General features: G+C 39.1%; 1 protein-coding gene across 2 annotated transcripts in view; it reads right to left on the reverse strand.

Moving 5' to 3' along the window:
- PDE10A (phosphodiesterase 10A) overlaps positions 1-14,406 on the reverse strand; it is a 337,153-nt gene that overhangs the window by 216,247 nt on the left and 106,500 nt on the right. For both annotated transcript variants that reach the window (XM_084623497.1, XM_084623496.1), the window contains exon 2: positions 328-456. In XM_084623497.1, the coding sequence (XP_084479623.1) occupies positions 328-456 (129 nt within the window). The remainder of the gene's footprint in view (positions 1-327; positions 457-14,406) is intronic.

The following is a 14,406-nucleotide window of genomic DNA, read 5'->3' on the forward strand; positions in this document are numbered from 1 at the left end:
GAAACAAAATTATGTTTTCAATAAACTTGCACCGATGTAATGTTTGTAATGATTAATGGTTGGCCCAAATGTTCATATTTATTCATTTTCAGTTACAATTATTGGACTAAACTTCTACAAAGGAATACCAGTACATTCAACCAGAAATAGCTAACGGCTAGAAACATAAGGAATTCCTAGCCTTTTTTTTTTTTTAACTTTATTAAAAATTTTGCAACCTTGACATTTAAGCTACAAAATACAAGTTTTAAAGAATGAAGCCGGTTTATAAAACCAATCTCCAACCTGTTTAACATTAATGTTTAATCACAATTAATAAGATTTTACCTTCCTGTCTGTTGTTTTTTCTCTTCAGCCATTTTTCCACTGTCTCAGCACTTACGCTTTCTGACACAAATTCATCCAGTACCTGGGGGTGAAGAGAAAGATAGGCCTTCACTTTTTCATCTGTCAAACCTGCAAAAGAGAATATTAACTGATTACATTTTTAATCACATTATTCCTTATAGAAATGCTTAGAGACCCCAATCTGGATCAGGGCTCCCAATTGTGCTAAGGGCTGTAAAAATACACATGTACACATGGTTCCTGACCTGAAGCTAAGGTTGCCAACTTTCTACTCACACAAACCCGAACACCTTTGCCCTGCCCCTCCTCCGAGGCCCCACCCATATCCTGCCCCTTCTCTGAGGCCACACCCCCTGCTCATTCCATCCCCCTTCCCTCTGTCGCTCGCTCTCTCCACCCTCACTGACTCGCTCATTTTCACTTGGAGGGTATCAGGAGCGCAGGCTCTGGGTAGCACTTACCTCAAGCAGCTCTGGAAGCAGCCAGCACGTCCCCCTCCAGCTCCTACGCAGAGCAGCGGAGGTGCAGCCAGGCAGCTCTGTGCGCTGCCCCATCAGCAGGCACCGTCCCCACAGTTCCTGGCCAATGGGAGCTGTGGGGGCGGTGCTTGGGGCGGGGGCAGCATGCGGAGCCCCCTTACTATTCCTACACATAGGAGCCAGAGGGGGGACATGCCAGTTGCTTCCCCAGAGCCACATGGCATGGAGGCTAGCAGGGAGCCTGCCAGCCCCGCTGCACAGAGTCACCTACCGGACAGTCAACAGCCCGGTCAGCGGTACTGACCAGAGTCTCCAGGATCCTTTTTTGAAAGAGTATTCCAGGCAAAAACCAGACATTTGGTCACCCTACCTGAAGCGTTTACAATCTAAGACAGGAAATGACATGCAAAGAGTGGGAAAAGGGGATATGGATCCATTCATGGAATATATTTCCACTATAAGGAGATGCATGGAAGAACACACAAAGGCTGTTACGGGGTTGTGGGAGAAAAGTATAGGCAGGAAATCAAGGCTGGAATCGCCGGTGCAGTGATAGGAGACATGTAGGCAGGTTTGAATGAAAATGGGGAGACAGTGGAGCAATTTCAGGGGCAGCACGATCTAAGAATGAGGATTTTAGCAGATGCATTTTGTTAGATTGGAGAGAGGGGATGTGAGAGGAGGAAACTGCAGTAGGTGGGGTGTAAAGGCCTAAATGGGGATTTTTTGAAGCAAGGACAGAGATTTTAGAGACGTTACAGAGGAACAACCAGCAACCTTTGGACACGGCCAGAGGGGATAGGGTGAAGAAGAGTGAGGAGTCAAAGATCACCATTGGGTTACAAGCCTGAATGACACGATGGCTGGTGACAGTGTCATCAGTAACACAGAAAGCGAAAGTAGGGGTGGTTTTGAATGACAAATCAAGAGTTCAGTTTTGGCCAGGCTGAACGTAAGCTAACAGTGAGACATTCAGGACGATATAATTGGAGAGAGAGGCTGAGATGTGGGGTTGGATGCAGGAAGGTAGCCGGGGTAAACATGTCTCATATACAGTGCCAAACTCAGTTTCATCACTTAAACAGCAACAAGAGCAATAACTACAATAACATGTAACATCAAAATTAGGTGGGAACTTAAAAAGGAAAAAAGTTGCAGATATAGCTTCAGAAGCAGAAGCAATATTCAAATCAAGAAGCAACCATTATTTTAGAAATTCCGTTATCATGCTAAGATTACACTTAAGGGTATATTTCTTTACAATATCTAACAACAGGAAACCAGTGATACGTATTTTAGAAAATGCAGGACAACCAAAAGGCCAAATCAGAAATTCTATGATATGGGAAATTCCTGATATCACAAACCTACTGTACCATTCAAAAGTCCACTTAATGTAACTACTCACTTCAGGGGTGTGCAAGTGAAATGAAGCTAAAATTTTTCAAGGGAGAATAGGAAACAACTCTAACTGCCTTGAGAGAGATACATGTTTTCGCAAACAGAAGGTATACTGAATGCAGAAGTGTTAATTAGTTCTGCTGGGGACTGAAGTAACAATTGCAGTAACTCCTTAACTACCTCTTCTCCTCCAGAGTTGTGTGTACATAAACATATTGTCAGTGAAGCTGTGAATTAACGACAGAGTTAGCACAAGTAATGAAAAAGCAGATCAGCATTAGACAAACCTGAAACTCTCCCCAAACCGTGTTAAGTTTGTTTTGAGAATTCCGACACAATACCGAAACACTGATGCTTCTTTTCATATTTCTTGCTTAGTACAGTGTTAGAATACACTGAAAAACCCCTTCAGCCACTGAGATTATAAATTGTAATAATATTCTATAGTAATTTTAAAAATATTATAGCTAGTGTCTTTCAGAATGAAAATATTTGACAAGTAATATCAAAATACAAAAACAAACACAGCACTGACATAATTTTGTACTATCCAGATTCATTAACACTGAATGTTGGAGCTGCAACACTAGATCAGCCACACCAGACCACTAGTACCAAACTGACCACAGATCATACCATTAGTACCAAATTAGTGAAGAATCTCAGTCCACCTAATCCGGGTACATTGCCTCCAGCAGCAATCAGTACTTGATGCAGCAGATAATAGTTTCAAAATACCAACTGACCATGCTTGCACAATTTAAGTTAGACCACATAGCAGGGTGCTTGATTTTCGTTTGGGACAAGCAGTTGGAACTCTCATTTAAGTCAATGAGAGCAGCAGCTGCACAGCTACTCTGAAATTCAGGTTACTTCTTTGGATGCCTAACCTTAGGCAACCATATTTTAAATGTGTACCATAATGCATCGACCACAATCCAGACGTGCATGCTCTGTACGGATTAAAAACTCTCAGCCGATGTAGATCATCATCTACATCCTGAAGAATTAGATTTGGTTACCTATATATAATTTTTGTAACCGGCTGCACAAAGAAATACACAATAATATTTTGGTATCTAAAATACTGGTATTCTTATGGGACAATATGTTTTAATAGGATAATATGTTTACAGTAATGATGTATAACAAACATTTTGGAGATTCAGTTCAGTTAAGCATCAGAAAGTTGTTTAACTTAGCCAAAGCTCTCCGGTCTAAAAATATGGCTGATAACTCATTAGTACAGAAATGCCTGCTATGTTCCAGGTTCTATGCAGATTGCAAGGACAGAAAAAATAGCATTTTTTAGCACTCCTGCTTCTGGCCAAAACTAGGAATCGGGAGGCATGTAAAGCATAAAAAAAATTTACTCCTACAAGGTTTGGTTTGAATTTTAAATGAAAGTTCATGTCTCCTCTCATTTATCTGAACTAGTCAGCTAATTCTTAAATTTACATTGAAACATAATGTTAAAAAATTATGAATTATGGCCCAATCTTGTAAATCATTACTTAACTTGAGATACTGCGGAAACTGCAGATTCCCCAATATTCAGTTTCCACCACAGGTCTGATAGTGGGAGCCTCCGCTCTCAGCCCCACGCGGCTGACAGCAGAAAATCGCAGAAAAGGAATAATGGACTTTAGTACCGCAAATAATAAGGACCATTATTACTGGTCTGCAATTTTCCATGGCTTGCCCGCAACCCAGCCACACTTTTTTTTGACAATCACCCTGCAATTCAAGTAGGACCTTACTTGTGAGCATAGTCCTTATTCCTTGCCTTCCAAGGAAAGGAACGTGTGCTTTAAACTTTTATAGGATCAAGTCCCATATTAACACTTGCCATCATTCAGTAGAATGTCCACAGGAACTAAGAGCTTACATCTACATTCCATACATTTAACTATAACTTCAAAAATAATTTTGTCCCAAATGTCTTGCAACTTCAGCTACCCTGCGCAGAGGCTTCTGTTTTAACCTCATGGGGACATGTGAGTCTTTCGGTCAATAGGAGAATTCCAGCAGTAATCCAAGAGGAGCACACTTGCATTTGGCTAAGATGTATGTGTCCACACTTGGCTTTGTGTGTGTGTCAGACAATTAAAATAGAATAAATAGGTTCTAAATTCTATTCTATAATTGCAGAGGTGAAAAGAAATGGCAAGATTAATTACAAAATAATAATTTGAACTAATTTTCTTTGCAACATAAAGCAGGTATTTTACCGAGGTTCTAATCTTTAGCCTTCTCTATAGAAAAAGAAATGTTATAGCCACATTAAGAAACCATGTTTTAACCTTACAGATTTTAAACACTGTTCACTTAATGTGGCTATAAAATTTATTTTTCTTCTGTACACGAAGACAATAAAAGTGTTATAATACAGTTTGGTCACAAAAAAGTTTACTGCATTTAAACAGAGCTATTCTGTGGTATATATGGGGCTTTCCATGTCACAGGAATTTATAGGTATTAAATTAGCTACACCACTCTCTTGTTGATCCCTCAGTGCTAGGGAATCATATTGCAGAATTAAAAAGACAATAGTCAATTAATAAAAATTTAACATAAAGGACTATAAAGTTCATACCAAGATGCATGTGCCAGAAATTTTTCATACAAATCTGACATTTTTTACAGAGCATTTAATTTATTCAATAAAAAAACAGAATGAGAAGGAAGAAAAGGATAAGACAATTTTTGCAATAAACCTCTCTTTAAATGTGTCAAAGCCTTAATTATCAGTGCTCTTAAAATATCCTTTTCTGTAAAATTAAAAATATGTATTTTTACATTAAAAATATTTTTTTTCTATTTCTCTCCACCTCCACCCAAACCTACAGCATATGTAAATTAAATGAACTTAATTCACCTATATGAATTAGAATTTACACTTGCAGATCTTTTGGAAGATACCATGAATGAAATCTTAGATCTCACTGACTTCAGTGGAGCCAGGATTTCACCCATGTTGTTAGCAATTCTGGTGCTGAACATTTTAAAACTATGTAAACAGCATTTTACAGAAGTCATATCTCCAGAACTTTATTTCTATTTGATGAGCTCACAAAGTTTCACAGACCAGTTTCCTCCAAGGACCTACATTGGTTCTTCTGGCAGAAAATAATGAGCATTCTCATTTCCTGAAAACAATTCTATCCTCCGACAGTGCAGGGATAGTATCAAGAGGGACTATCACTCAGGAGACCTGAACTTGGGCCACTAGCTTACTATACACAAAGCCAGAGCACACAGAAAGGTTTGGAACAATTGATTCTTCTGAGAATTAAAAGGAAAACTTGCATCTCAGTTGACCAGTCAATGGTTCCCTTTATGCATTAGACTTTGCCTTGCTGATTCATACATATCCTGTTTAAAAAAAAACCCACCACAATGCATCTTCCAACTCCCATTTTTCCTCTTTTTTAGGTGATAACCCTATATTTTGGTGTTGACATCCCTTGCTGCAACCTGCTAATCCCCTGTTACATACATGTTAACTATTTGTTCTGGTTTTGTGATTAAACAACGATTATAATGAAACTAAAACACAAAAAGGACCCGCGTATCAGATAAGCACTTCCTTTCTTCATTTCCCTCAGAACAAACTGTAAGCAGAGAAATTGTGCAGGGTCTACCCTCTGCTTCTGCTAGGTCAGCAGCTACTAACTTCCTGACCAGCACATTTGTTTAGGTTCTCTTTGTGGAGCTCACTTAGAAATGTTCCCTTAGGCCAAGCATCCAGTTCATAAAGTTAATTCATATGCGGGACTAACCAGAAGGACTTTTTTTTCCCCCTGGCTATTGCTGTCCTGATAGTCACTGAACACACATCTCTACATCACTGTTGTATAAATGACAACTTTCGCGTGAGTTTTACACACTGTTGTGCTCTCTGTGTCATTCAGGCTAGCTTGCTTATTCTATGGTCAGGAAGAGACTAACATTTTTGGAACCCTGTAAAACGAAGAAGGGAGAGAGGAAACAGCATAGTTTTTACAAAGACAATGCCCTGATCCACAACACTGGTATTTATCACTGAGGAGGGATAACCTATGTTGGAACTGGTTTATCCAGTAGCATTCAGGCAATATCCATCAGGCAAGAGGGAAAGAAAAGGGATACAAAGATGATTTTTCCTAATATTTTTCCATTTTGATTTGACTTGGTTAGGGTGTTAGCTGTGGCCTATTCATACAGTGACTATAAACATTTGGATACTGTGTCCAGTGCATTCAAGTGTACAGTCGAGGTATGATCTGTTCCCTAATCTGCCACCAACGCCTACACAGTCTATAAGGACAGATTTTTTTTTTAATTAAACTTCCTGGCCTTGAATGGAGCAGGCAAAGGGGCAACATTTTTATTCTTGGCATAAGGCAACATAAACCACTAAATTTAACATTACATTTGTCTTTATACCAAGGCAGAATTAGGGATGGAGTCTTTCCTCTTCTTCTTCCTGTCTACTTTTTTAACTAATTATAGAAAATCTGAACGTACATGTTTTTCTAATATTACTATGTAATGACATAGTTTAGTTTTCTAAGCACTAAAGTTGGAGCCAAGAATCTGAGTGCTAAGTCTGGCTCTGCAATTTTTTTTTCTTTGGCCTTAGGTCTGTCACTTAAAGTGCAGAACTTCAGTTTCCTCATCTGAGAAACAGAGAGAAATCTTAAAAAGTTATTGTGGTGATTAATTCACTAACTTTTCTAAAGCACTTTAAAGATGAATAGCACTGAAAGTACATACTGTAACAGCTAAGCATTAATATTATCCATTATTTCTGATTCCATCATTCTAGTGGAACTAGAACACTGGGGCCAACGGCATAACTAGAACTTGGATTCTGTTGCTAGTAGATGTACTACTCTCTCCTTTTTAAAAAAAAAAGAAAGCATGGTATGAATTGTAGTATTGGTGAAAGGTTTGGTTTGCAAAAGACTGACAGTTCTAGAGTCTGACAACCTTCACTTGTCCACATGAAATCTCGAACATTTTATTTGCTCCCACTTTTCATTTGCAGTGACTACAAAGCGAACACCAAAATGGATTTTTGAACTCACCGCTCAAAACCGGATTCTGCTTCTTCTACTATCCAGTGTTAGTAAATAATCAAGAGCTTCACTAAATCAAACAGCAAATCCATAACAGAGTACATGCTATTGGCTTTGATGAGAAAGATAATAAAGCCTGTACAAGAAAAACAAAGTGGACTTCTTGTAGCAACTGGGAGTACTACACAAGTGGAATATATACACAGAATCAGTTTCACTGCAACTCAAATAAGTCTCCTGTTCACTATAACCCTTTTCAAAACGGCAGTCCCTCACAGAGTTTAAATAATTAATAAAATTTGTTACGACTGTGAGCAAATGCTTCAGTCACAGTGAGCTCAGCAATAGTTCACTCACAAGCTAGGAAACTCTTACTGAGAGAGGAATGTTGGCCATAACACTGGAGCTATCTTTATACTTTTTTTAAAAAATGCAACATGAACTTCTAAGTTCCACCTGAAAAATCACACAGTCACAGAAAGGATCTTGAGTTAACATTTTCATATGCAATAATGAACCTGTAAATACAACCAAGACCAATATTTCACTGTTAGAAGTAGACGGTATCAGTGCAAAGAGTTTTTGAGATGCCTGAAGTCAAAACAAAATGTTTCAAATGAAATGCACATATTTCCACTTCAATCCAGTGACCAGAAAATAAAAAATAAAGCGAAGCCAGAAGACAAAGCTTACAGAATAGGAAGACTAATGCAACAAATATATGGGCACTCTCCCAGTTGATAAACACAATACTCATAATTTCTATGGTAGGATTTAGGAGAGACAGGATCTCTAAATACTGTCATAGTCTTATATACAGCAGTCCCTTCAAGATGCCTGCAAAATATTCCTTGGAAAATTAGTCTGTATGAACATTTTAGTTTGTCCAGTGCAAAACACTATCACTAACTTAAAAGACCGTTATGTATTCAGCAAGTATGATAAGGTATATCCTTTAGAAAGTCGATGCTTTAAAAACTTGAAAAACGCAGTGGCAACTGAGTATGAAAAGAGATTTCGTTCAAATAGGAGTGGAGGGGAGTTCGGATTTACAAAGAGAATGAAATCTTTCATTCCTGCACCCCCCCAAAAAATAAAAATCCCTCCTTCATTTGGAATTTACAATGAAACAAAAAAATACCAAAATTATGTTTCTGCTATTAAAGGTATATGTTTTGTAAGCCATATAAAAAATATAAGTTCTTTAGACATTTTGTTTTCATTAACAGCCCAATTCTGGGACTCTTACACATGCTGTGTATCACTTTGTTCTGGGAGTAGCCTCATTGAACTCAGTGTAAAGCAGTGCTACTTGAAGTGGTGGTCCGCGGACCGGTGCCAGTCTGCGAGCCATCGGCTGCCAGTCTGCGCGCACATTGGAAAAAAAAAATTCCGGTCCCCCACATCAGATAGCTTGCGAAGTACTGGTGTAAAGTACTACTCACTTCCACGATGAATAGGTGGAAGAATTGGGCCCTGTAGCTACACTTTAAAAATCCGTTGTGTTTGGCACCAAGAGTAAGTCACAACCTTGCCGGCTCTTACAGTTTTATCACAAATCTTGCTTACTTGGTGTTGTACAAAAGGTGCCAACTAAAGCAGCCATTCATGTGACTATGTGAGAATCTCATCTTTCATTTAAAAAAAAGTTTCTAGCCCCCTGGCTGTTGAGAAAAATTTGAAAACATGAAACCTAAAGGTTCAAGCACCAGCAAATCAATAAAAACAACCCAAATTCTATTTTTAAAATCTTGTGATTTTTAAGACAGTCTTGTCATGGGGTGGGGCGGGGGCTGGACCTGTCTCACAATTTTTCTACAAACCTGTTTGGACATACTCCAGTCACTGCTATCCCTCAAAGTTCTTCTGCAACGCCCTCAGTGGAATATCATGTTGGTCTAGACACGGCCAATCGCTTTAATAACCATTGCAAGAAAGACCACTAAGAAATTAAGACAGGTTTCAGAGTAGCAGCCATGTTAGTCTGTATTCGCAAAAAGAAAAGGAGTACTTGTGGCACCTTTTCTTTTTAAGAAATTAAGCAGATTTTAAAGTATAGACCAACAATGATGGGGAAAAACAGCTTCAAATATTACAACTTCTTTGGTAACGGAAGTTTAAAAAAAAAGCTGGTTTTGCTCTAACTCTGATGGACCACTGCAAAATATTTGACAAGGGCAAATTCATCACTTCTCCACACAATTAAGACAGATATTTTGTACCAAGCATAAACTTTAGCAAAAACACATTATGACAGACTACAGATTAGAAAACAACCTTACCTCCAATAAAGGTAAAAATTTTGTAATGTTAAAATAAATCCTTTCATTTGGACCCGAAAAATGATGAACAGAGATGTGTAACAGCACTTCCTATAAATAAGCATTTGAACTGGAGTGTCATAGTCGGCACAGTGAGATCTTTGACATGAAAAATTCTCAAATTAATCCAGCAAGGAAATGTCAATGCATTTTTGCTCCTATCTTCCTTCCTGAATAATTTAAATAGTCCTGTCCCATGCCCACCCAACACAAAAATCACCTCAGAGTGTCTCACTACAGAACCTTATAACTGTTATTTGTACTCATTCTTGAAGGCATTTGGGGCTTGTGTGTACACTGCTTCACTTGGATTAAACACTAATCCCATTAAATCAATCCCTTCTTTGTTCAAAACATCAGGATTCAAAACCACAGACATAGTCAGTTTTGGAATATTCTTTTAAAGTCAGACTTTTTATCTTAATCCATTTAAGTATACAGGAATGTAATGCAACCAAGTGCCCAAACTGCACAATACCTAAGATTACACTGGTTTGGCAAAAAGTGTAGTTGTCAATTGCTAGCAATCAGAATGGTTGGATCTCTTCTTTAGTTTAACTAGCATTCAGGCTACCTCTTTTCCTTCTTCCTATCCAACCCTCCACTATTACCCCAAGCCTTAATTGATAGGAAAAGAGAAATCATAAATTATTCCTTTGTACACTGACCAGCAAACCAAGTCATTTCTGTATTAAAAACAATTACAAGTATTATAGCAGCTTTAGATAAAGATATTATAGTGCACATAAAAAATACAACAGTGAAAAAGTATCTAAAGATAAAAAGGTAAAATCTAAAATTGTCTTTAGAGTTCAAAAAAAGTAGGTGTTTTACACACCTGATATGGTTTACAAATATATTTGTATATCTGTTGCACATTTTAAAATATTTAATCTAGATGCGGAGACGGGACTATGTTAAATTGAAATTGTATGATAAATGTTAAGTGAAGTTTTGTGAAGGGAAATATTGTTGGACAGAAATCAACAAAACATATGCTGCTGGGAGATACAGAGGCTTAGACACCTGGACAGAAGCTCCGCCCATCCTGCTTGTTCGGAAGTTTCGGGGGGTTGAACTGGAAGAGTTGCTGGTTGTCTCCAGAGGGAGGGAGCGAGTGAGCAGGATCAGGGAAAGGGGAGAGCTAGACTATGGTCAGGAAAGGAAGCACTGCTGGATTAGGCTTTCCCTTTGGGAATAAGAAATAGGAGGGATATTGAATGCTATTGTTATGTTTATTCTGGTTAACCAAAAGTTTAGTGGTTTTTGAAACCCAAAAGTTGGAGGCATCATTAATCAGTAGTTTTTGAAGAGATCTTCAGGGCCTTCAAAATAGACTTAGAAACAGCAGCCAGAATGGCCCATTATTCACAGGCAAGTGTCGTCAGGGGAAGCTTTGGAGGGGTTAAAGGGTTGTACTAGGTGACCCAGAGACACACCATTGTTGAACAGGGTCAGGTCATTACACTATATGGTATTGTAAACTGTGTACATATAGGGAATGCTTCATTTCGTCCACCACCAAAATGCCATCTCAGAAGTGGAATATGGTAATTAATATAAGGCTTCCAGCAGCACTACACAACAGTTTGAGAGAGAGAAAATGAAGAATACCTTATCCAATTAAAGCAACAAAGAAATTTAGGCAGGTAGAGCACTCGTAATCATACTGGAATTTAGCCAAGATACAGAGGTGAAAGTAAGCCAGTACGCCCCGGTACGGCGTACCGGCAAGAGCCAGTGCGCTGTACCGGGGTGGACTGGCTTCCTCAGGTGCAATTTAAAGGGCCTGCGGCTCCCAGCAGTGGCTGGTGCCTCTGGCCCTTTAAATTGCTGCCAGAGCCCTGGGGGAGCGGCAGCAGGGCAGCGATTTAAAGGGCTCAGGGTGTTAGTGGTGGCTGGAGCCCCATCCCCGGAGCCCTGCTCCCAGAGCCCTGGGGAAGTGGTGGCGGGGTTCCGGGGATGATTTAAAGGACCCAGGGCTCTGGCTGCCGCTACCGCCCGGGGCCCTTTAAACCGCTGCCAGAGCCCCCGGCTGCTGCTGTTACCCCAGGGAGGGGGAAGGAAGCACTTGCCGGTACAGGGTGGGCCGGGGCTGGCTCGGACCTTCCCCAGCCCCGCCCCTTCCCCCCGAGGCCCCGCCCCTTCCGGGGGCCAGAGCTGGCCCCAGCCTAGCCCCAGTAAGTCCCTAGATTTACTTTCACCCCTGCCAGGATACCATGGTTCAAGCCCCTTACTCTTGTGAAAAGTGCCTCAAGAAACTTTAATGACTACGGGGGGGGGGGGGGGGGGGCTTGATCCCACAGTCTGAGCAACAACGTGAGGTGCTGAGCACCCTCAACTCCTATTGACTTCAACAAAAATAAAGTGCACTGAACACCTCCAGAAACTGCTCAGTTTCTTACAGAATCTAATCCTAGAATTGGTTATGCCCTCTGTCTGATATGTCATCCAAAATATTATACTCTAATGCTCCAATAACTCCAGGGCAGAGCCCTGATTCAGTACTACCTAGTATATGGAAGAACACCATCTATTGAATCCTTATCAAATTTAGTTTTTATTAACTAGGGTAACAAAGATCTGTTCTCTTAGCTTAAGACTTACACACTTGAATGGGTGAATAACCCCCCATGATTTTAGCATTCAGTTTTCAATAAAAACATAAATATTAATACTGAATTGAAAATCTATATATTATGCAACACTGCAGTACATGTATACTGTTATTATACAACATTATCCATCAGTTAATGTACAGGTATTTGATAAAATTGTGACCATTACTGTTATGCCCTGAGAACAGGTCCACTACATTTCTAACTAGAACTCTGGAATAACTTTAAAGAATGCATAATAAGTTTTAGTCTCCACCCAAGTGCATGCTGGGACAGAAGACTGGGTATTTAGTATGCAAGAAGCTCATGGAATGAATGCAGACACACTAACAGCTTCAGATTTTAATCAAAGTAATCTCAAAAATTTGCCTGAAGAATAAACTAAATATTCACTCAGAATTCATGCTAAAGGTGATTACCAACATTTGTAATGAAGTTTCAACATTTCTACAAGTAGCAGAATTAATAACAAATATATAATGAATATTTCACTACAGTTTAAAATCATTTGCCCTTTTTTCCTTCTCTTGTGTAGATTCATGAAAATATTTCCTATTGCCCAGGTTTTCACCCAACGTGCTCTGTGCTAACAGTCTAAATTAATATCAACACGTGCTGAAGCCGTATCTGATTATACATTATGTAACTCATCCAAAACTAAGTAAATTTCATAAAATAAACAAACACATAAATCAGGTTGCAAAATTAATTACTCAAATGTCAAGAAATGCCAAAGATAAGGATGCAACCTTAACCCTGCCTTTGGGTGTCTACAGTAATACAATTTAGTATACAAACAACATTTTCTACAATACAGGACCTGATCCTATAACGTTTATATATTTGAATAATCTCACCGGTCTCAATATTAGTCTCATTATCTATAATCAAGTACTACACTAATTTTTTATATTCATGATTAGAATTCTAGTTACATTAGCCAGAAGCTAAAAGTTTGCCTGATGAACAAGCTGGATACAGAGGTATTTACTTATGAAAGGAGCAAACAAATCAGCCAAACAGTTGCATGCTCAGACAGTTTACCTGGAGCACACAGAAAATCATAATCATGATACAATCCTCTGACGTAATGATTAACACAGAACATTGATGCAAAATAATCTATTGCATAGCAATGAGACTGTGCACCTGTGTTTTCTCCACTTTGGTGTTATCGGGTGCCCATTTACAGCAGCATACCATAGCTCTACATTTCATTGTAATTGTTTCCAACTTTCAGTGTACATTTTCAGAGAAAAATAAAGGAAAAGTGCACTAAGAAAAGAGAAGATATAAAAACACGGAAACCTGTCATTAGGAAGTTCCATTAGTAAGAAACCTAACATGACTTCCTCATGTTTGATCTGGTACGTGAAAACGTAGCTCTTCTAATACAAACTATACTTCTCTAATTACGTGTCATTTTATTTGTAATTGAGGTTAAACTAAAAATCATAGCTTTTCGTTAGCTCTTTATGAGATATAAAGTAATATAGTCCTAAATATCTTGAGCTGTGACTTTCTCAGATCTTTTAAGATTGTCAGGAACAATCCTGTTTAGTACTTGAATGGGAGATCTCAAAGGAAAACCCCAGGTCCCAACAGGAACGTGTACTGATGCTTTCGGAGGTGGCACTCTTCCATCTGACTTTGACCTGAACGAACACCCAGGCCTGGTATTGATAAATTCATAGCTTTTAAAGCCAAAAGGTAGGCATAATTGTGATTATTTTGTCTGATAAAAACATAAGAACAGCCATACGGGTCAGACCTAAGGTCCATCTAGCCCAATACTGTGTCTTCTGACAGTGGCCAATGCCAGGAGCTTCTGAGGGAATTAACAGAAAGGTAATCATCAAGCAATCCATCCCCCGTTGCCCATCCCAGCTTCCGGCAAACAGAGGCTAGAGACACCATCCCTGCCCCTCTTGGCTAATAGCCATTGATGTACACTGTCCTCCATGAATTTATCTAATTCTTTTTTGAACCCTGTTATAGTCTTGGCCTTCACAACATCGTCTGGCAAAGAGTTCTAAAGGTAGTCTCTGCGTTGACTGACCTGCCTAACACAGGCCACAGAACTTTATCCGGTAATTTGTGCATTGAGCCCAGTAAATTGTGTTTGACCCAGCGTATATCTTTTGAAAGACATCCAATCTTGAATTCAAGACTTATA

This window comes from Lepidochelys olivacea (genome assembly GCF_965140295.1).
Source record: "Lepidochelys olivacea isolate rLepOli2 genome assembly, chromosome: 3".
In the NCBI taxonomy this organism is placed as follows: Eukaryota; Metazoa; Chordata; order Testudines; family Cheloniidae; genus Lepidochelys; species Lepidochelys olivacea.